Source organism: Habropoda laboriosa, unplaced genomic scaffold, assembly GCF_001263275.1.
Source record: "Habropoda laboriosa isolate 0110345459 unplaced genomic scaffold, ASM126327v1 scaffold147, whole genome shotgun sequence".
Taxonomy (NCBI): domain Eukaryota; kingdom Metazoa; phylum Arthropoda; class Insecta; order Hymenoptera; family Apidae; genus Habropoda; species Habropoda laboriosa.
In genome coordinates this window covers 902,360-928,050 of record NW_017100256.1, presented here as the reverse complement: position 1 = coordinate 928,050, position 25,691 = coordinate 902,360, and the positions used below count along the sequence as shown (strand labels likewise).

Here is a 25,691-nt window from a genome sequence, read left to right as displayed (position 1 = left end):
TGTTAATTTATAAATATATGCATAAATTATTTATTAATTAATATAGACATAAATCAAATATGGTTCGTAAGTTTACAAATGATTGTATCAACACCTACACATTATAAAAAATATTGTAATATAAATAACTTCTACGTTGTAGATTTGAAAGAGCGAACATTTCTAACCTTTCCAACTTCGTCATACCAACTTCTCTACCACTCACAAATCAACCAACAAAGTAAACTAGATTCTGCTTAACAAAGCAGCAAAAAACTCGACGTTCGATAAATGCATAGCGTGCATAATAATCTAATAGTTCCTGCATTCTATATACTTCCATGCTTCGCTTATTGTATTCATCTCGTCTAAGCAATTACTCCGCGTCTATACTTTACCGATCAAACCTCGATCGAAGAATGTTCGATTTCGAAGAGTTTAGCCGTAACAGTCTAATTAAGCAATTAAATAGAAAATTTTACCATAGATCGATTAAAATGCTTCAAGCATGCGGGACAAGCGATGATAATTCGACGAATTCTCCACGATGAATAGTTCGATAGGGGGAAAATCAACAGTACACTTTACTTACACGTCACGGTCCTTTCGTTTCTTCTTTGATAATTCATTTGTTTAGAACCGAGAAGTGGTGAAAGTCTATGCACGTGACGGAGACAAACGGTGAAAGAGTCATGAAATTCATGTCAAGAGGAGTTAACGACCGCTCCTCCACCTGATACAGACTTTCATTGCACGGATTCTGTCGACTGATCTTTTTAATTTTCAATCGAGAGGTTCGTTGACCAAAGGCCCTTCACTCGTCACCGCTGGTGACAGCATTCGTTTCTCGCGTGACGCATTATCGATCGGGGAATTTTAGATCAATTGCTAGATGTTCACCTGGCACACACGATTTATTTTTTATTGTGATAAATTGATAATATTATCGATAATATATATGACAATATTATTTTAACGAAGTGGAGAGAGTTTTATGATATTATGTCATCCCATAAGTTCGCGCCGGAAGGGAAAAATATTTTAACGAATATCCAAGGAAATTCAACAGCGACGAGATAATTACCTTACCAAAGTCTTACCAAAAAATAGGAAAAAATTGTGGAATGAGAAGGCACTTACGTACTTTTTCATCAAATTTCAAGGTTCCTTGGAAATATGGATCTAAATTACAAAATTCATGTAAATTTTGACACCTGAGCGAAATTTTACGACCTCGTTATATCTAGGGTTACCATACTTTTTTTTTCACCAAACCGAGACAAATACAAAGAAAAGCGATAGAAGAAAATTTGTTGAAAAAGTGTACTTTTATCATACTCGTTAAAAAATCACATCAAATGAAAAATAAAATAGTAGTTAGAAGTACAGCAGCAATCTACTTCACTGTTACATTTTTCTGTAGATAAAATTGTCTTAAGAAATGTTCTATTATTCTCAATTTGTTCATAAAATTCCGTACACTTTGGAGCTGTTTAAAAATCAAGACCGCAAGACAAGAATGCATGGTAACTCTTAGTTACATTTCTTTCATCGACTATGCAAGAGGTTCATTCAGACCGTGTACCGCCGCAAATATTCCAAGAATCTATTCAAATTCCGAACCGTTAAACTTGCATTGTGCTGCCAAATGAAACAGGTGGCACATTAGCAGTACGCGGACAAATTATCTTGTTCTTCCTGTTGCACTGTCATACAACATGACATACTGAATCCTGCAGCATCCACTAGTGAAGATACTAAAAGCGTAGAAAGGTTCTCAACATGGTCTGCGGTAGTTTCTTTTTTATAATACCAGGAACGAAAGGAATTTGTCTTCTTGTCGGTTTATCTGAGCTATTAATCAAACGATATATCTCTAGATTTAATCCGACCGTGGTAGAACGTTAAACTTCTCTATTAACATCTCTTCGCGGAATTTGACTCTTAATACATCCGTGTCGTTCTAAAACTAACGAAACGGTTACTTTTTATTTCGGTGTGAATTCCTCCGACTGATACTTCAATCTATCGGTATTTTATTAAAATTGTGTAACTTATGGGTAATCATTTTACCCGGAAATTAATCGCAGTTTTTGATAATAAATTCCAAGGATTAATTGAAACAATTTTAAAAAGATTTTAATTAATTAATTATTCTCGTTTTAATCAATTAAAATGATACAAAATACTCAACGAAGATTGAATAGCAAAAGGGAGTGCAGTGATTTAGAATTATTGGGTGGGTAAGTTAATAAAATTATTTAGTCTTACAAGGGAAAGTCTTGTAGTGATAATCAGCAATTTTTTATGAAACTGTGGTATATAGCAGTTCTCAAAAAAATATTCGACAGGTATTTTTTTATACTGAGAATCATTCACAGTGAAGGGGTGAAAATCGTCCTCAAAGGTGGCAAATATGTTTAGTCTAATAACTCGAAAGTGATCAGAGATAGAGGAATAGTGTAAATTGATGAATTTTGTATTTTTCAACAACAAATTTGAAAAATAAAATACGATAAGTAATTTTGAATAAATATGTTTATTACACTCATCTTTGAGGGTCATTTTCACCTCTTCACTGTGGACGATTGCGGATAAAAAGAAATATGTGTGGAATATTTTTTTCAGTACTACCATATACCAAAGTTTTGATACATTTTTGTCAATATTCAACTTGTATTCAAGTGAACAAAGTGAAGTTTGAAAGGTAAAATCTTATCTCTGAGGAGCATAAATAACGAGATTTTCTGGATCATAAAATTATACTGTAATCTATTAGCTTATCTAGAAAGTGTAGAATCTTTTCCGTACTTTCTTTCTTGACTTCAACTAACATCGATTATTTTGCTAATTACACAAGAATCTAGTTTTAGGCAAGTTATCAAGCATTATATACAATGTAAGGATACTTTCCCACCAATCACCTATTTAATAAGTAGCGTTCACGTTGTTTGCGTATTAATTTAGTTCAAATTTTGCATATAATCGGTGTACATAATGTATGCAGAAAAACTTTTCTATTTATTATTTTCGTGGAAATAATAACCTATATATTATTTTTATTTAAAAAAGAGGAAGTGCTGTAAACTGTATATATTTATTATAATTGAAGTGAATCGGCCAAAAGTTTGGGACCACTATGAACTGCAAAGTGCACAAAAATTTTCAGGAAAAATTTAGCAACTTTAACAATTTCAAATCAACTGAAATGAAGTAAACCACTATCGATCTCCGCACCATTTTCAAATCTGTAAAGTAACAGATTCAAAAAAGTTTTGAATAACGCATATCAAATGTTTATAAATTATATTTGAAGTCGATCTATTCACGAACTCACTTCAGTAAAATGATTTCACTTTGTAACACGAAAGTAAACGTTATAAATTAGAAAAACATGTCCAAGTTTAATATCTACCACTAAACTTAGCAAATCTTGAGACTAATTAACGAAAGTAGTAAAAGGGAGATCCGTTGAAATTTTATCATTTGACGATATCAAACCAGAATCGACAAATTTTTAAAATCTCGATAAATTTAAATATTCAACTTGAATACGTACTACTGAAGCAGTATCTGAAAAACACGTCTGACGAAGATTACGAGGTCAATAACGCAGAATTTGCGATGAAATGAAGTCGTCTACCGATTTCTACAATGTTCAATAAACCATACAATTAGGAGTGCTTCTGTTGAAATTTTTGAACACAGGTCACGATCGACCCCAGTGAATGCTCAATTTTCCAAGCATAGTTTCTACTTATCTCCGATTCACTAATGACTCTCCCGACGCAGTTCACAATGAGATTCAAGCATGCTCTGCTATCCATTAACGGTTACCATCAATTAAGGGCTGTCTAATTAAACATCGATCTTTCGATGTAATTAACTCTATGCTTTATTTGCGGCCGTTGATTACGTTGAAATTTTCGATGTTACTGATGTTAGCAAATACATGTACACGTATACCTGAACAGGAGATGAGTAAATTTAGAAAAAAAGGAAAGGAAACTAGCATTGTATTTTTTTTTATGTTTTAAATAGAAGAATTACAATTGTTTTTTTGATTGTAATGTAGAAAAGATGTGAGGCAGAGTGTCAGATAAAAAGAGAATAATATGTTTTTAACAAATGAAAATACGAAATAAAAAATTTATCTCACCCCTTATAGTATTATGTCATGTCCGTGATGTAAATTAAGAAAATATAATAAAGACGAGGATATTTATAATAAACGTTAACATGTTTACTGTCAGATAAATGAATAAACGGTTAAATTTCTTCGATTTAAGCTTTCAGTCCTTTACCATCAAGCCTACATAAAATTATACATGTTCAGCTGTATTTTAAACTATACAGAGTATTTCGTATTTTGGCTATAACTTTTTAATGAAGCTTCAAACGACCTATGTTCGTATAACATTTTTCTCTTACTTATACCCAAAGAACATACTGACAAAGTTTGATCGGAAAAAATTTGGACACCCGGTATGTAGGAATGAACGGGTTAAGAGGGCGACAGATACGATTCGTGTTCCGTAACATCTAATTTATTAAAAATAATTTTGTAAAAAGTCAGATGTGAACCTTTTCATGGTCTCACAAATACATACTGTCTTTATCCTTTTTCGCTGGCCCCTTTCCCCATATTCGGCATTTGTTTCTTCCCATACATTTACACCTCGCATGCACACTGACTAATCCCGTACATTTCTACTCTTCCATAAAATGTAAGCGTTTCATTCCCTCGTGTACAACATCATTAGTAAAGCTTTTTATGTATCTATATAAACAGTTATAATTACATTTCTTCTGTACTTAATACCACAACTGCGAATAATCTCACATTGCAAAAATGATACATATTTTTAAAGTTGTTCCCGTTACGTTCTTCGTGAATTTATTGTAATGCGAACAGATTAACATTCCTAACTTAATTGCTGATATAAACGTTTAAAAGTAGACTTTTTCCTAAACGTACAGAGGGATAGCAGAAAAGTTCAAAGTAACCTGAACCTTACACCTGGACCAGCGAATTCTAATTATTTTAACTTTGGGTAATTAATAAATTTAATTTTTATACTAAATAATTTTGAAACTTTATACTTAAGAAACACATTGCATTAAATCTGGAATTTCAACGAATCAATTTTGTTTTACATTTTATGTAATTTAATTTTAGAAAGGACCATCTGGTGCAAAAAAATTATATGCGAATTTTAATAATAATATGTTAAATAATGTTGAAGATAGTAAAGTGCTGGAGAAAAGCTTTCAATATTTAATATGATTTTCATACTTGAATATACACAGATAATTTGCCTGGAAGAAAATTTAATTTACTTCCTTGTTTTTTGTCTCAATTACAAGGTAATACGAAATGCAAAAATACAACAGTCTTTCCTTCGCAATAATTTGATGGAATCAGTGGCGATGCAGTGTAAAAAGGAACTTTTATAAATCGAAGAGAATTGAGAAATGCATATTTGTCTGTATATTCAAGGTATCAATGAATTAGAATTACTTTCATAAATTCGAAAGTAGAAACATTCACACGTAACTAAGTTTTATATAAGGAAGCAGCATGCTTGTTTCTTTCAAGAAATTAAGAAATACTCTGTTGTTTATAATTATCAGACAGATGGACGTTTGGATAAATATTATCAGGAATAGAAAAAACTGTTCTTGATGTGCCAATTTACCCATCTACGTTTTTGCCCATCTACGTATCGATAATTAACCACGTTTTATCTAATACGTGTTTTTATTTCCTCTGTTTATAATCCGATGTGTTATCTAGTATTTAATATACTATCAAAGTTTTCGTATGATAATTTTGCGATTTTCTTTCACATACCTACATAATTTTGCTTGTACGAATATTTTATCATTTAGATCATTTATTAATTCAAATTTTGATTCTGAGATTGGAGCTTAGCCATTCAAAAATACAGACATACTGCTCAAAATTGTATACAACGAATTCATTCCGGAAATAGCTTTACTTAAAAATATAATATCATATTTTTCATACTTTTTCAATGCATAACACGCGTGAGAAAAAAGAAAAAAATTTGAAAGCACTAAAAACCTGCGAAGCTCAATAAAACAGCAAACAGTAATATCAAAAAGCTAACGAACAGTTAAAATAAAAAATATTTTGTCGCTAAATATTTCATCTGAACTAAAAGAAGCAGTTACACTTTTATTCACACTTATTTTATAATTTCGCCAGAAGGATGATGCTTCTATATTTCATTATTGCAGCGATAAACCTTGCCTGTAAACACCGTTATTCCTTACCATATGTAAACCATAAAAGAATTATCATATAATATAATGTACCGTTAATTACTATGCCACTTTGGAACTTTGCTACACTGTGGACTTACGTACCGTGGTATACGAACACCGTCGCAATTTTTGCGTACTATCCTAACACGTTCCAAAATATTAGGTCATCCCGTAAGTTCGTACCGGAAGCGAAAAATATTTTAATGAAAATCCAAGAAAATACTATAGCGACGATATAGTCGTCTTACCAAAGAAACAAAGTTAGGCGTTTATGTTTTTTTTTTTTTATTAAACTTAAAGGTTCATTGGAAATACCGATCTAAATTCTAAAATTCGACACGAAGTTACGAGACGATCTAATACCAATCCCAAGAAACAAAGTAAAATTTTCAGGTCGGTTGCGAAACAAGGTAATCGTTCGAGGTAGACGCAACAGGTGCTACCACGCTGTGCATTATTCGTAACGAACGGTGCATCGACATCTCCGAGATCCACGCATGTTCTTTTGCAAATGGCGGCGGCCGGTTGCAACAGGATGCACGATGGGAGCTCTCAGTTGCAGAACATCGTTGTTCCTCGGAGTAAAAATGCTTAGGATACGCGCTAAATCCACTCGTTTCAACGTGGGCACTAACGTGGACATTGCGTCGCACAGAAGAATGCGAATTCTTCTTTTGCAACGAGAGGATTTAATTGAGCTGAAGATGAAACACATTTATAAAGCACGGGGGCGTAGGAAATAAATATATACGATGTGATTTCTTGGATTTTGTAACGGAATGAAATATCGACAACGAATGTAGAATGTCGTGAAATATACGATTCTGATAATTTCGTACACTTTGGTCGTTTTTTTAACAGCTTATTCCGCTGTTGTATCGCTTCTAAATTTATCAAAATAAATACAGCACTATGGTGCAAATTATATTAAAAATTTGGTAATTTTGAATTGTAACGCGAATGAGACTCTATAGACAAAATTAATTTTTGTAATTGGTTCACGTTTCTTTTCCAATTTCTATTTCTCCAACGTGCATTACCGTTCGTAAATATTAGAACACCCGTTGTATTCTTACAGAAAGTACTGCATGATTTAAATTACATTTTTTCGCTAAATTTAATACCACATATCAGCAAAAATTTACGTATCCAATACTCTTTATTTAAATTTGACAAATCTAAAGTAAATCCTTTCCCATTTTTTGTAAGTTCGATTTAATTTGAGCATATTCAGTTTGAATATTTCAAAATCACAGAATTCCTACATTCACACACACACATATACCAATGAAAAATGCATTTACGCAATGTTCATTTTCCCATTTCACCCATATCGCACATTGAACAACACTTCGTCTTAATTCTTCGTTAAACATTTAACACCACGTTCATTTCTTGTTGTAAACATTTTTAAAATATGACAAATTGCGTAAACTTATACGGTGTGTTTGCAAATGATGTCCTCCAGTATCACGACTTAACCCTAGTGCGTTCTTCGTTTTGACTGTACACTTAAGACTTTTGGGTCAAAAAGGACCAATGACCTTATGCGTAATAATTTTTGTTTCTAACGCGACATATGAACCTAGACAATAAACGTTTGAAATAACGTTAAGGAACGTAAACTTGATAACAGCAAAAATTACTGAAAATATAAAAAGGCGGTGGGTCAAAAAAGACCCGAAGACCGCTCTACGGTCAAAGATCCATTTCCGTCGAATAGTTCCGACACTTCCGGTATCCTGTCGCATATTGACCCGTTAAAAGTTAGCTGGTCGCAGGTGCAATTACTTGCAAATGAAATCCGCTTGTTCCAGAATCATACAAACAGGATAACAGCGAATCGCTGCTCACTTTTTCTCGGGTCACTGATTTACCTCGATCCACCGTTAAACGGATCCAACTGTTCTACGGAGTAAAACCATTAAAAAGCTCCAGGCTTTTCAGCTGATCCAATTTTAGTAAGCATGGTTACGCACGAATAACTATAACCCCGTTTTCAAAGATACATTTTTACATTCGGCACGAATAGAGAGATATTAGAGCACCAATTCAAGCGGCTTTATCGTTCGTTAAGATATTTCACTTTTGAAAGTTCTCCTTTTCAGGAGTATTGTATTAATTCTATACAAGTGTTGCTAAACATGCACTATTTCCTCATCTCTAAATATTTCGCGAATTTCTTTTTGCAGCTCGAAAGCAGGATGTCGTAATTGCTTCAGGTAGAACTAACATCTATGTTTGTTTTATAAATATGCAAAAGAAAGTACGAAGAATTTGTGGATGCGGTGTATCTATGTAAAAAAGAAGAATTTTACAAATACGAATTTTTCAAATTCAGAGTATAATACAGGTTCGATGTTGAATGCCCTGTGCTTTATTACTGACCGATTAATTTCGTTTATTTACGGTCAGTGGGTCGTTAATTTAATAGACAGAAATTTTAGCAAGAATATCAAAGTTTAAGAATGATATTACGAACAAAATACTTACAATGTGGGACACCTAATTATCTTCCCTAGCTATGAGGGTACGAGAGAATTTTTACACGTAATTTAAATGATTTCAAACGGTGCATAAGATGAGAGAAGTGGCAAAAAACGCGAGGAAGCTTCACATTCCATTTAAAATTTTAGAGTCCAAATATCACAAGTATCTAAATGCACATTAATGTCTACTACAACATAGAGTAGAAAAAAATATACACATTCGTATAAAAAAAAAAATTTGTTTCCCATCTTATTCACCCTTAGAAATCATTTAAATTACGTATAAAAATTTTCACGTGATCCACCCTGTATAAGGAAACGTTAAGTTACATTGTATGTTTAATTTATGACTAATTACGTATTTAGTTACCTCTCTCAACATGGTAATTAGACGATTTTTCCCTTCGATAAACTATCGTTCAACGTCTCAATAATTTTAATACGTTATAAAACATATTTTGAAATTTCTGAAAACGTAAAAATGTTTCACACGGTTTAAAAATTTCATTCCAATACAATACTAAAAATCTAATACAAGTTTTTCTCGAACCCCTGTGATGAGTGTTATCAGTTCAATAGAAAAAAAATAGAAAGAAATTAATTTAATAGAAATCTAATACGTACAAAATATTTTCACGAACCCCTAAATCACATATGTATTCAACTGCAACTAATGGTACAATTTTGTAACAAGGATAGAAATTTTTTGCACTGAAATTCATACGTTTACAAATGCCCCTTGATTGTTGTATAATTATCTAACTACTTGATCACACCATCCATTGCAAAATACGTACGCGGTACAATTTGTTCGAAACACCAGAAGCTTGTTAAAATCTTTTACACGATGATACATTACATAAGTTTTATGTAACAAAAAGCATCCTGAGAGACGTTTGAAAGGGAAGTGTTATTAACAGGCACCGTGTAACGACTCTAAATAATTTACAATTTCCGAGTTACGAGTTTTCTTATACATTCTCCAGGAAGTGAGTATTTAAACGAAATGACGCGAATAAAGAATGCGTGTCCCGTGAATGATCCAAGTTTCGAAATCTATGTAAAGTAGCTCGTAGCATGTAAAATGAGGTATGTGAGATATGCGCAAACGCTTTTCAACGAGTTAACACAAGGTTATACGGTATGCTTGAAAAGGGGAAAGTTTTCCGTCGAACCGAGTTGTAAATGCAAATGCGAATTCGCTTGTATCACCGGACATTGTACACGAGAAAATGGTATTGTCCTGTTAACTGTGCAATTATTAACTAGGGATGGTGTAAAAAAGTTCAAATACGCCTATATAATTATCTGTTTCGCATTTAAAGCTGAAAGAAAATGTTCTGGTTTGCTGAAAATGTTGAATAGCTTTATAGAACGAATAAAGTGCGAATGGAATTAATTTATTTCAAATATGCTTTCATAAAGAAAAAAAAAAAAATTTATGAATTATAATAGGTACAGTTTTTTGTTATTGTATCAACTGATTTTCATTGGTATTAATCAGAATTAATTAAAAATTTGTCACTGAAGGGATTTAGCTTATGTAAAGGAAAATATATTAATTTAGTTAAAAGAATATTTGTGATATTGATTATAACGAGAAGAAAAAAAGAATAATTATTACAATAATTTATTTGAAATATTTTTACGTGTTTAACGACAGAAGAGGAAATCAGATATTCTTTAGACATTATCATAGTACATATGTAACAATGACGTAAAGATAAATTTTATCCGGGCATTCGGCGTTATTATCAATTCAGTTCTATTTTTATTAAACAATTAGTTGTACCAAATAGTCAGTGTTCCGAGTGCGATACGGTCTAAAACCGATCCTGAGAAATAACATTGATAAACTTCCAAGAATCCGTGAACTTATGCTGTTCCTTAAAAAAATACGAATTTAATTGCATAATTAATATAATTTACGTAACAGAATCTGATCACAACGCTCTAGTTACTATCGTGCTGGTTTAATCGTTGTCTTCGTTCTCAATAACCGTTTTGTAGTTAATACCCCGTTAAATTCATATATTATATAGACAATAAATTCATGGTAATCTTTTAACGATGAAAAGGAGGATGTTAAAAAAAAAAGGTTTTTTACAGCACAATTTTGGCATACGGCCGGAACGAAAAATGTAATTGTCATTTTTCCCGGAAATGATGGGAAAGTTATGAAAAATGCGATTCAAGATAAGAGTATGACCATATTTATAACTTATATTCCGTCTCGTTTTCTTCGGATGATGGTCTCTTCGTAAATTAACCACTTAGAAACTCATATACTACTTTCAATTAACTCAATCATTCGATTGTGTACGTATATATACCTACATATTATTCACGCATACGCATACTGTGAAACTGCAGCTGTGTAGCTCGCAGAGCCACGCTTCTCGTTTGATTTTTCTCCCAAGCTGAGCTGTTCGTTGTGTACTTGAATTCGGTGCACTAGCTTCTTGTATGCATCGACACTTAATTCACACAAACGAATATGCTAAGTACGTAAATTGATTGGAAATCCGCGTATAATCGAAAACGCGTTGAGCGAGCACTGTATTCCCTACAAGACTATAATCGTGCAGTATAAGCGACGTTCGTCGAGGCACTCGTTCGACAGCCTCGTAAACACCGACTGAGGACGAGTCGTCCTGCCCGATTTCTGATCGTTGTACGCTCGCAACTGTTCTGGGAAAAATTCTAGGCCTTAACTTCTTAGAACTCGTGATATTTCTTGCCAGCCAAACATAAGAAACGTGAGCCTGGGTCGCTGTACGTACATCGAGCCAAACATAAGAAACGCGAGCCTGGGTCACTGTACGTACATCGAGCCAAACAAAGCTAGCTGTCTGTTCACGCACAGAAAAGAGTTAGCGGGAAAAGAATTCTCCGATTTTATATGACTTTTATTGGCAAAACCGAGAACAAACACCACGCACGTGGTTTTAACACAATACAATACGCCATACTTTTTTTTCGCTCGACGCATGCGCGATCGCCGCTCCCAGCGCCGCTCGGCGGACGCACGCCGATCACGGAAAAAAGACGCGCCCCTTTCAAATTCAAACCATTACACTGTCCTTTTGAGAGTAAAACTATCGCTAGTTGCTCTCGAGAGTATCTCTCGCGAGTGGACACTGCGTCTGAAAGTGACTGTCTGAGAGCATCGCTCAACTCTCTGAGAGTTACGACTTGAATAAACAGTTGCTTTGCAACCGCGAAGCAGTTTCGTATTCTTGACAGAACTCTCGTGCGAATAAAAAATGTCAGGAAAAAAAATTAGTGGAGAAATGAAATCACCGATTTAATCACTCTCTATGAAGAAAAATCAGTGTTGTGGAATACGAAAGATAAAGTATAAAGGAGTGATTTTTATATGTTTTTTCACCGTAAAATAAAAACGATTATTTTGGGACTTACTTAGTGCGTTTTACCAGTATATTCACTATTTATGCGTGCATTGTATTGTGGATTCATAATAACACAAAGAAGTAAGGCACCAGTTCCTATGTTCCACAAGAATACAAAAGTGCTGCGTTCACAAAGCGTTCATAATCGACTGTAACAATTGTAAAATCTTCAATTAACACTTCCATAAAAACACATATTCTATTTACCGTAATACTGCGAATTTAAAAAATAAAAAGACCATTTAACATCACTTCCTTAAAAGATATTTCGCTGTATTGAGATAAAACAGACACCCTGTATGTATATTTTAGTATATTTATTATGCTAAAATTAATATTAGAATTAAATTTTAATAACGGAATACCAGCATTAATTATCAATATAAGAAGAATATTGTCGCTGCTTTCACAATAACAAATCACTTTCTGTTGCAAGTTGCAATCCGGAGAACATTAAAAACATGTTAAGTGAACCGCTATGACGAAAAAATTGGCAGACATTATGAACGATAATGGGAAAATGTACTTTGTCGATATATTGCATAAAGGTACCCTCATTACGTGCATTGCGAAAGCAGCACAAGTGACATAAGCAAAAGATGTTCACATGGGACAACGTTTTCCAATGAAAGAGTGGTAAATACTTCGTTTCACTGAAGTGAAGAAAAATTTAGGTAACAGGAAAGTCGCTGTCTTGTTTCTGTTTGACTTGCAGTACAGAATAGATAAATTCTTAACGAATGCATTGAAACCAAATCTCAATAACATAATTGCTATTTTATTTAAAAATTATTGAAATTTATCTCAATCGGTAATACATAAAATATTAATTTTGGTTTCATTCTGTCAAAATTATTACAGTTGCTACTTAAATTATCATTATAAAACAGTTTATATTTCAAGCTTGACAAAATTTATTAAACTGTAATAGTGCATAATTACTGGACCAACATGAAAATAGATAACGAATTTATAAATATTTTAAAATTTATATTTAAATTAATAACTTAATTTTTCCTGGAAATATCAAACGAAGTTACCAATAACAGTCGTTTAAATAATTTATTTCTCGCAATTCCTTTTCATTTTCACGGAGACACTTTCGTTTACATTCTCCAAAAAAAGAAAAAGAAGTACAATTTTTTATCGATTTCGAAAGGCTGTTTTCACGCGAGGCGTTACTTTCATTCCTTTAAAGATTTAAGACACGATCTATTTTAATTAATATACGATAGGTTTCACCGTTGGATTTACTTTCGGCATCAGACGGCCGGGCGCACGATCGCAAATTAATTTGTTCGTCGTTCAATGGTAATCGCGGAAGCGACCCGCGTCACGAAAACTAAACTCCCTCTTAGATATTTTTGCCAACGCGATCACGTCCGCGATTGCAATTCGTCGGATAAGGAATGCGCTAATTGCGCTCGATAGAAAGTCATGGTTAATCGAGAATCTCTATGACAGGCTGTTCTTTCAAACACGTTCGATATGACATCCTTTTTGTGGAATTCTCAATTTTTAAACAATTCTATATTGAAGAACTGTGTCATTGTGGTATACGTACGTAACATTAATTATACTTTAATCTATCTACGTTCTAATAATATTTTGTTATACAGTTACTTCCAAAAATATTCAGACACTATATTTCGGTTAATTGTAAAAAAATTAGGTTGATACATTTCCATTGTGAAATGTCATTTACTGTACTTCAGGATTACGTATTGTTCGTTTAATGCATTTTCGTATATGACATTGTAATACAAATTAATCGAAATTATATCCAATTGCTATGTTACACAGATATTTGGACACTTTGTAAAAATTTATATTTTGAATGTTCGTATTATTGTTCAATGGCTGTTTTCTTAGTGTCTGAACATTTTTAGGATCAACTGTATGTAGAGAATGTAAAATTCTTTAAAATGAAAGTTTCTTCTAATGTTTTAATATCTAGTGACCGAAAAAAGTATTCGTACACCCTATAAAATGGAATAACTTTTTTAAAATTGGGCCAAACGACTTGAGTTTTTTTTTTTTGAGAAGTTAGAAAGATTAGTTTACTAGATGATGTGTGAAAATTTTTATCATCCTACTATAAAATGGAATAACTTTTTTAAAATTGGGCCAAACGACTTGAGTTTTTTTTTTTTTGAGAAGTTAGAAAGATTAGTTTACTAGATGATGTGTGAAAATTTTTATCATCCTGGTTTCAACGTTCCATCTGCTGAAAATCGCGAGCAGTTAGCTTCTCATAGAGCGATCTCCCGGGCAATTTGAGTAGATTCCGCGAATCGCCGCGGGTAAGCTTTACTTTTGCGACAAAAGATGACTGCATTTATTCACAGGGAAAGACTACGTAAAAAATGCAAAAGCGGGCGCGTGATCTCAGACGAACCAGAGGCTGTCCCGTTGGAAATGCTTCCTTGGTCAAGGCACGAGCCGACGTTCGACCTCTCTTCTTCTCTGCTCGTCCACGCGAAACCACCGACTAGATCGCCTTGGCCGACCAGGAAAACAGTCTGATCTCATCTTGTAAATATGAACGTTACTCCTCTTGTTGCCTCTAGAGAACAAGAACCAAATGCCGGAGATTCTATGGAAATGGCACGACTGTTGTTCCTGCGAAGGGAGCAACGATCGAGACCGCTGGTTTCGATTACACGGATTCACTCTACATTGTCGATCACGTAGTTTAGAGGGTCGAACGATGGTCGGAGGTGTTATAGGTGGAAGGTTGAAGCTTGGAGAAATGGAATTTGATGGAGATTCAACGGGTTTCGTAATAGGAACACATTTTCGAAATATTGTCTGCATACCGTTATCACATTCTCACTTCTTAGCAATGAAACAATTTTTAACAATGAAATTGCTAAGTTTTAATTTTAGCTGATAATTTTTATTTTGAACAGGGTCTCATATTAGGAGCACTTTGACAAAACCATTCATTTTCGTTTTTAAACAATTTTTACCAAGAAAATTGGTAAGCCTTGATTTCAGACGATAATTTTAACTTTTAATATTAATTTTCTACTCTTTTATATTCTCTCTATTTTCGTAATAGATAACAGTATCTATGAAGCGAATATTTTTCTTAAGTATGAATAAATAAATGACGAATGCAGTGGCACAAAATCTATTAATTTGTTCTCCCTCTGTTACCCGATTTTTAAGCGAACATAAATGGGGTTTCATATTCGGTGCCATTACTCTACAGTTAGGTATTATTTTTTTTTTTAAATCTGAATTATTTAACGAACAATATAATCTCTAATATCATCTATACAGTATTCTAATGTTCCACAATCTTTTCAGTTTCATTGATAGAAATTTCGTTGATTGAATTTAAAATATTCTTTGATATTCGTACTTATTACTTTTCATCATTTTCAAATGCTTGTTAACTCAAACCAAATGTTACACTCTATTTTAATATTGTAACATAGTGTTCTGTTGGATTTTTGATGATTAAGATGGAGATATTAATTTTAGAACTGACTGATTAATTTCATACAGATTTATAGATAAAATATCTACTACATTCTGCAGAGCTTAAATAAAAATTATTTACAAGTATATTTCAGTATTAGTTTCATTGGTCGTTTTAACGTTGTAACGTGAAACATTTTTATAAGTAAAAATCGCTATACTAAATTAAAAATAAAATGAGGATTATTGGCAAAGAACGTGAAACAGAATAACTAAAAAATAAAGACAGTGTTTTAAAATGATTAATTAAAAATTTCAATTAAAATATTTATTGCAATCTGCTGTATCTATTTCATTTAAAAGTATTTCTAAATGATAAGTATTAACATGATTCCAGCAGTGTTGCATTAATTTGTAAATTCTCTTCTCGTCGATTTACACGTTTCAAAAGTACGGTTTGTTAATGTTTTTTTACAGCCTGCAAAAACTGACGCTTGGAAAACATTATATGTAGTAATGCATTAGAAAAATTGCACGTAGCTGTTGAAATCCTGCACAGAGATGTTTCCAAGATTTCACCAGGAAATTATTTGGTCGTTGACCCAATAGAGGTGCAATAGAAATACGTGTGTCATTGAACCTCCGCGGAAGAATTATGTCATGCCTTCACATCGAGATAAAAGTCCGATGATTTTGCGATAATATTATAAATACTCGCACTTTTTCATCTGTTTTTTTTGTTTCAGCAAAATGAAAGATTTATACGGAAATTAATAAAAATTCTAGTAAAAGCTATCTCTTTAATCGTGTGCCAGTCAAATGGAATAAATTAGAACTATTGAAATCGTAAATTATGAATGTTTGTCGAACGATAGAATTATCATTTTATTCAAATTTCTCCCCTTTGCATAATATGGTCGTTTGAAATTCACAGGTTTCTAACACTAACTTTTAGTCACGTTATTTTTTTCTGAACAAGTTTATCTCTGCTACTTTACTCGGAATTCCCTGTTTTAAATGGATACACGATTGGAATAATTAAGAATTAATAGAATTGTTTTCAAGCACATAAATTACAAGTGAATAATGTCAGGAATGTAATTTTGAATGCTATATGTGTAGATAAATGTCAAAACTTTCTGTTCAGACTCTATTACAGCATAAAAGCACGAATAATTAATACTGCTATTAAATAAGTATCGTACTAATACTTCCAAATACTGAATCACTAACTTGTTTCACTCTTCTGTGTTTCACTTTTTTTAAATTTTCGTTCTTAGTCTGTACTCTTAATCTAACAGTAAATTATTCACTTTTAATTTTGAATGTTCAACAAAAAAGAAACAATTTCTGCTTTATGTAGAATAAATATCGTACATTTATATATTTTACTATTAAACTGGAATATATGAAGTGTAACTTCTCTCAAAATTATTGAATTAATCATAATACAAAATGAAGACGTGATGAACATTTTTTTTTAAATCTTGTTTTCAAAACAGTTGAAAACTACTCATGACGTCAATAACAATGCCGATGAGACATCGAAATATTTCTATATAAAGACATGATCTACATCCTGCAGTCTCAGATAACAGTGAACTGTAAAAATAAACAAATTGGTCAAGGCTGTGTATTTCTCATTCAGTTGACATCAGACAATTATTTGCAATCCTACAAATAATAAACATGACTCAAATAGTGGCTTGTAAGGTCAGAGTACACATTCCTCTTCTATATCATTGCTATGCAAACCATTCTTTATTTTCAATTAATTCAATTATCTAATGGTGCATTTAACACCATAAATCTGTACCTTAGAGCCCGACTCCTGTATTATAATTTTACAGCACAAGTGATTCAAACAATTAACCTTTTTTTATTTATTATATAGGGCGGGCCACGATAAACAGGCCACTTAACTATCTTCTCCAGCTACGGTGGTACGAGAGAATGTTTCCATGTAATTTGAATAGTTTCAAAGGGTGAATATACGGACCCAACCGGTCCTTCTGGTGTTAAAGGGACGTTAAGTAACGAAGGACGATTTGTGTACGACTGTGTATAAAATGCGCGTTGCAACATTGTAACAGCCTTTATCTTAATCTACCTTTTGTCTCTGGTTTTACGATCGATTCGTCGATTTATACGGCGAGTTTTCCAGTCTACTTTCAACTTTCCGCTTCGCAGCTCCGAAAGGGAGATAAATTTCTTTACAAGTGCCATTTTTTCCATTTTTTTTTTTTTTGTTCAAGTTCACCTAGGTTTTTTTACATGAATGTGTATACTTTTATCTACTGTACTAAAAAATATAATACGTTCATGAAAAAAACATAGCGGACCTTAAAAAAAAAGAACAGAAAAAATGGCATATATAAACAATAGTAAAGTAAAAAAAAAAAAAGAGCAGTAAGATGATATATACAATCCAATTTTGAAAAAAGAAAGAAAAAAAAATGGAGCTAGGTTAGTCTGGCTGTAAAGTACAGAAATATTAAAACTTTTGTCTTAACTATTAATCTAGATTTATTAAAGAAAATAAGTCGCCAGAGCTCTATTTCTATACTTTCTTTCTATGACCCAAGAGATAACTGTACAGTTTTAAAAATTCGAGGCAAGAATGCCCACGAAGATGGCGAAAATGGCACATTCTTCGTGGAAACACTCAGAGTTTGTGGTAATTCCTGTAAAATATTTCCAACGGAGTTCAACACCCACTTTGCAGCTCCTACACGCGGATGGAAGCTGGAGGATGCGCCGACACGATGTCGATGACGGAGGAGAGAAGTCATCGATCTTCCTTCGTAAACACGGCCACGGTGGCTCTCGACTAGAAAGAAACGTCGTTGAAGATACCGGAGGAATACCTGCGAAAGAACGTTTCAACAATACCTTAAGGACCAGAGACGACATTCTTTCGCTTTTATCGACCATGACAGAGCTGATCCTCTCCCTCGATGATTATACGTTCAACCTGATCATCGATGACGTCATTTAAACATCGTATCAACGACCTTAAAAATATTACAGTGTCTACCTGCCGAACGAGCACCAAACATGCAGATAACGAACTAGTACATATCGTCGGTTCATGTAACAGTGAATCCTTTTTTTAGGCAAAAAGTTGATTATTGCTTCGAGAGTTAATTTATTGCTCAACCATTTAGCAAGGGAAACATTTTTTCTTTCTTTCAGAATTTGGTTAATAATCTGGGTTTTTAGGATCTCTAACAAAATACTGCTTACTATTAACCCTTTGCAGTTCGAATAGTCCACTTAATCCGCACTCATTTGGCAATGCCGAGCTATTTCAATATTTCAGTGTAATATTAGTCACAAAATATTTAGTTTCGGTGTAATATTAATGCATAAAGAAATGGTTTATGCTCGTTTACAATTTATCGTTATATGATATCTGAACGAAAAAGTTTCTACATCGAATCTGACTCGACGTAGGACCGCAAAGGGTTAAGCAAAGGTTAAAACAGCCCTATTTTGAATTGTGACATTGTTCTAAATTCTAATTTTAATGACGCACTTTCAGATAGAAATAGCTCACTTTTAGAGTTATTATTTATACCAGAAAATTAACGATTTGCATGGTAAATCGACGATATATCACCATAGCACGTTATCGTGCGGAATTTATTGTCATTTTCGAATAGGTCAGATCACGCGATGAAACACAATTTTGGTACCGTTTATCGCCCCACTTGCGACATGAATTTTACTTTTACGGTGCTTCATCTTCGATATCACGGCTTTGACAAATGTTAATGTAGATACTTGTAAAGTAAAATTCATCTGTATGATATTTGGCTTTTACATAGTTACATCTGAATTTGATTTCTGGACAACGCATTCTTTGATAATTATATGTAACAAGTGTAGAATGAAAATTTCTATTTTAAAATAATTACATTCCTTTTTTCATTAAGCTGTATCTTTGACTTTCTGTAAAAGGATGAATAAGAAGAAGAATTGGAACTTTAAATGACATTTCTCAAATTAGCTTGTAGTATTCTTAAAATGAGTTTCAACGTCTATTTCTGGTCGCTATTATTTTTGTCAAAAAATATGTTTCATAAGAAATACACTTTATACGTGCAACTTCCTTACTTTCAAAATCATATATAAATGTTTGAATAACAAAATCAACATAAGTGTATTTAATCAGTCTAAATATTTCTATTTCATATCTGTCCCTCGTTCATTATTATTTTTACTTTTCCCATTTATTCGGCAAGTCAAAAAATAAATTTCACAACAATACACTTTAGACCCTCAATTTCCTTACTCTTAAGGGGCCTTCAGACGAACGATACGTATAATATTGTCAATATTTCAGGGTTCTCAACATTATTGTGCAATACTTAAATGTGCAAAGTGACTAACTCCATCAAATAAAATTTATTAAATTTGTTTTATTTATAAAAAATGAAGCATCAAGCATGTACTTAGATACTAAAATTGGAAGAATATTGAAAAGTGGAGTTAATCATTTTAGCTTCTGAGTGACTCATATATTGTTAATATTTCAGGGTTCAACATACAATAGGAAAATGACAATACTGTAGCGACAATATATGAGCCACTCAGAATCCACCATGAAATAAAGTACATTAAATTTGTTTTATGTATGAACAACTAAGAACCAAGCATGTGCTTTGATACTAATCATTATAGCTTCTGAGTGGCACATACATTGATCCTCTGAGGGTTCCTTCGCACCAATACTGAGAACTCTGAAATACTGACAATATATTGACCGTCAGAACGCCCCCTTACAAGCCAAAAAATTACATTTATCAAATAACACCGAATACCAAAATCAAAGCTTTCCAACAAAAAGTTCCAAACATTCAATCAGTCTAAAAGCTTTCCTATCACGCTAGCGCGTTCACCATGCACAGACAACCAGGAGACCGCGATGTCCACGTGCAGAACAATGCGTTCTAAAAGGTTACATGCAAATCGAAAGCAACCGTGCGAAGGTGTAGTATACCTGACGTAACTTGGCGTCAGGTGAAACGTTGCCACGAAACACCGAAGGAAAGAGAAGAAAAGAAAAGAAAGGAAAGGAAAGATGTCTTATAATGCAAAGTGTAACGGCAGGTAGAACCGCAGAAAAATTCGACCCGATAACCGCAGGAATATCAATGAGTCGGTCGCATTCTCCAGTTACAAATAGTCGTTGTTGCGACACACGGTAAAGGGAACGTAATTTGGGTTGCTCGTTCGCGATGTGACTGTTAAAACAAACGAGCCACCGGCCCGTCGGCTGTTCGCTTCGAGAACATCGGGAGCGTAATGAATGGCGTCATTAGTGCCTGCTGCATGCCCGAAAATTGCTGGCGCTAACTTTATCACCGTGGTCAGTGAAACTGTTGATTATTGTCGGTTAAACCGTACTCGACCATGTTGCGACAGATCATTCGAACACTTCGATTGCCCAGCCCGAGTTTCGTATGATTGCTTTTTTTTTTTACGCACCGGCTGATCTCGTGGATATAGTTTAAAGGGCAAATTTCGAGTAATTTGTTGCTCGTCAAAGTGGACAGAAAGTGACCGAATATATAACGGATAGATTGAACGAGAGAAATTGAATTATTAAAATCATAGGTGAACTTGTGCTTCAGAGATGAAAGTTTGACTATTTTTTTATGTTTATTAATTACTAGTTAACGCTAAGATAATAGTTGCAGTAAAAATGATTATAATAGGGCTGTAAATAGAATATGAAATGTTTGCTTGGTGCAGTCAATAAAAAGAAGCAGGTTATTTGGATTATTAGAATAGCAAGAAGAAAATTACTTAGTATAATTAGTCTAAGTAATAATTTTAATATAATTGGTATTTAAACTTGTATTAATGAAACATTTGTTACTCGTTATCTGTTTAATTGGCACTACCAGCTGCTACTGTAATTTTTTATGTTTGTAGGATATATTCATAGTGTTTATATATTTCTTAGCATAGCATGGTGTATTCTGATTTCAGATTTTAGTATTCTACTTTAAACTAGCAATACTTTAAACGAGTACACTGATTGTTTAGAAAAATAAGATTCCTCACTTCCTGTATTTCTAGTCTTTGCAAACAAATTACACAATTCCCTGTTAACAAAGACTTTTTCTCATCACTTGTGTAATAATTTTGTAAATTTTATAACACTCCAAAAATGTTTCCCAACATAAGAATAAATATTCCAAAAGTATCCCAAAAAATTGTATTAATGTTAGGTATTATTTTGAAAAAATTGAAAAAAAAAAATTGCATGTTAATTGCATGTGAAAAGAAACGCCATTGCATGAATTGCAGTAATTTCTATAACGCCGTGAATCAAACGGAATTGCGATAATAATGCGCGACTAATTTAAAAATGAAATGGAACACATGGAATGTGCTACATCCCACAATTGCAGATATTTCGCATGTCATCGACACCTATACTCGCAAATAATACCAACAACCACGTCCTCCTTACAACTACCGTTCATTTCGAAGTGGGTGTTGTGCATTGTCAAGATTTGTAATACAATGTGACATGAATTTTAAATCGCGTTACTCGCCATTCACACAGATTATCCATGACTACGAAATCACGTTACGCGGCAATATGTTGTTATATTGACACATTTCTCTTTTTTACGGTATTCAAGCGAGCATTGTTAAATATGTTTCGTACAGTTTGAATCCATCGGTGACCCATCGAAAACTTTCCATTTAGTGCAATTAATATTCTTATCGTTGAACGATATAAACGCTCTAGATTTGACTAATCAGCATATCAAATGCAACGCAGCGACTAAAGAAATTTTATGTTACGAATCACAGATAACGCGTATGCCATAGAGAGTGATTCAGCCGTTATTATAGTTTGTATTAAAATTCTACTTATATTTTTTACTATTTCAATATTTCATATTTTAAACGCATTTACTGTAACAATTTTCTACTATTGTGTCAAAATATCTGGTATAACTTTATATATCTATTTTAATTTTGCATTATTCTTTTAATATTACGATACTTTTCATTCCCATAGAATTCAGTGCTACGTAAAAAGTAACGTACTAATTTATCGAGCATTTTGAAGCAATGACGCAACATCTAGTTACACACGTGCAACAGACACGATAAAGACAGGTTATATTACTAATAGTGTCACTTTCATATTGTCTGTGGTTTTAATTTATAAACGGAGAATTAATAAATACAAATTACGTTTAATATTTCGACCTTCCCCATCTAACAGTGTACTATTGTAGAATAGTAAACAGTGTTCGTAAAAATAAAGCAACAAGTTAGGTTAGGTTAAGAATAAATAACAGCTCATACCTTGAAAACGAAACTCTTGAGTGCAAAATAATTTAATATGTGTTAAAAGTGTCACCGTAAGTTTTACGTATAATCACCAAATCATTACACTACAAGTCATCGTTCAAAATATAGAAACAGGAAACAAAATATTCAAGTGAGCAATCATAAATAGAATATCTTAGGAAAGTTCTTCTTTTTGTTCGTGACATTTGTATCTATCATCAATTAATTGTCAACATCTTGCCGATTCAGAACTGCATTTATGTATCAACCCGAAAACGATGAATCGAAATCAAGCATATCCTATGTATGTTGAAACAAGACTAATGAGCGAAAAAAGTTGTCGAAGTTATGGTGTCGCGGCCTCATTCATACGTCCCCGTTTATTCTCCATATACACGAGGGCATACGAGTAATTTTTCGTCCTTCCGTCAAACAAATTACCGTCACGGAATGCAGGCACCCTTGCATCGTAAGAAAAACTACCGAACGTATATCTCGAACGGTAGCGAACACTAAATTGCAAGTGAAAATCGTGCAGAAACGTAAATCGCGAAGAACAAAAAAGCAAACGGATTGAAAAAGATTAGCTACATATAAGTTCTCCAACTAATAATTATTAAGTCCACCAATGAGAAATTGTCTCTATCGCATAATCGCAAAGCCGACCCGTGAAATATTGAGCGATAAGTTATGTTGGATAGACGTTCTATCGTGGAACGTCGGTATTCCTTTCACTAAAGCGGTTCTCAAAGACGAAAAGATGTACATACGTAGCCGGTCTGATCGCTCGAGAACGATTCTTTACACTGATTTCGAGGTTGCTCTACGTGAAATGGTCAGACAAACTCGAGCACGGTGCGATATTCAAGCAGTAAGCCACGCCGCCTTGAGCAACGATCCTGTGGTGGGGTGCAGTATGAATGTAGAAGTGATCGTACAGGCAGAAAAAAGTAACCATACGATGATACGAAACGCCTCACAAACGTATCACGGCATGCTCCCTTACGAGCCTATACTCCCACCATTACCGTTGCTCCCTACTCTATTCGTGATTGTCGACGTCATTTGCTCTTCGCTTTGCTCACCAGCAACGGAGAATGTTCTTGCTTTTAAAATATCTACCTGAGCGGCTCTGCTTTGCACGATCGAGAACCTCGTTCTCTGGCGATACACTTTTATCGTGACGCAATCCACCTGCTATGTACACTTCTCTGGGGAACGCGGAATGTAAGCGACAGTGTAAGATACAAGGAGCAGACTTACCGTTCTGGTGTCGCCGCTTTTGTTCCAGAATGATCTCCCCTAGATACGCGACAATAGAAACCGTTACTATTACAAAAGGCGGGAATAACAACCATTGCTACGTTAGAAAAGGCGGGAATAATAACCGTTGCTATGGTAGAATTGGCGGGAATAACAACCGTTGCTATGTTAGAAATGGCGGGAATAATAACCGTTGCTATGGTAGAATTGGCGGGAATAACAACCGTTGCTATGTTAGAATTGGCGGGAATAATAACCGTTGCTATGGTAGAATTGGCGGGAATAACAACCGTTGCTATGTTAGAAATGGCGGGAATAATAACCGTTGCTATGGTAGAATTGGCGGGAATAACAATCGTTGCTATGGTAGAAATGGCGGGAATAATAACCGTTGCTTACACCAATCTCGTTCACGGTCCTTATGTTCGTTAGATAAACACTACCAACAAAGGAGGAAAATTTTGTATCAGAGAACGCGACAATAGAAACCGTTACTATTACAAAAGGCGGGAATAACAACCATTGCTACGTTAGAAAAGGCGGGAATAATAATCGTTGCTATGTTAGAATTGGCGGGAATAACAACCGTTGCTATGTTAGAAATGGCGGGAATAATAACCGTTGCTATGGTAGAATTGGCGGGAATAACAACCGTTACTATGTTAGAAAAGGCGGGAATAATAATCGTTGCTATGTAATTTGAATGTGGTGTATCTTCTTCGTTAGACAGAAAGAAGATTAAAAATGTGCTTGTAATAAATTAAATACAATAAAAACAAAATTTAAAGAATAGAATGATTAGCACTCGTAAATATTTAATTTATGTTACGCGAAGTTACGAATTTGAGGGTTATTTTCCTAAAGTTGTGAATTAATTTGTAAATTAAAAATACGTGTAATGTCTTTTTATATACGGATTAAAATTTTACGAACAAACAAAATATGTACCTTCATTAAAAGCATTGATCGTTTATTTAGAAATTTTTCGCATAGAGACATGAAACTGAAGGTAATATAAATATTTCCTGAAGTATTTAAACTCATATTTTGTATTTATCAAACTGTCAATTAATTAATTTTTCATATTTTAAATTACTTAACCACTGAAACACTGCAATAAATTAACTCATTTTATTTTTGTTAAAGCTTTTAGTATTTGCAATATATAAGAATAAAATGGTTTATGTGACTTTTATAAAATTTTTTGAACTCATTTAAAAAGTTTCTCTTGTTAACTAAAGTTGGAAACTTTGTTTTGTATCTCACACCGCGATTCTAAGGTCTTAAGCTCGAGCTCTAGTTTATTATACTTCGAGGCGACATGTCCCAAGAGTGTGACAAAGTGTAGAATTGTCTTACAGTTATATACCCTTGAGAATCGTGTAATTTTAACACAGTTATTATATTGGGTGGTGGTAACTATTATTAACTATCATTACTTCATTTGTAGCATACAATGAATAATTTCTAAGGGTCTATGTCCATGATTAATTGTAAAACA

General features: G+C 33.5%; 1 protein-coding gene across 1 annotated transcript in view; it reads right to left on the bottom strand.

Moving 5' to 3' along the window:
• LOC108572576 (cytosolic endo-beta-N-acetylglucosaminidase) overlaps window positions 1-25,691 on the bottom strand; it is a 58,664-nt gene that overhangs the window by 30,692 nt on the left and 2,281 nt on the right. Inside the window, exons 7-8 of the mRNA XM_017934837.1 lie at window positions 24,580-24,629; window positions 24,191-24,256 (exon numbers count right to left, since the gene is read on the bottom strand). Of these exons, the coding sequence (XP_017790326.1) occupies window positions 24,191-24,256; window positions 24,580-24,629 (116 nt within the window). The remainder of the gene's footprint in view (window positions 1-24,190; window positions 24,257-24,579; window positions 24,630-25,691) is intronic.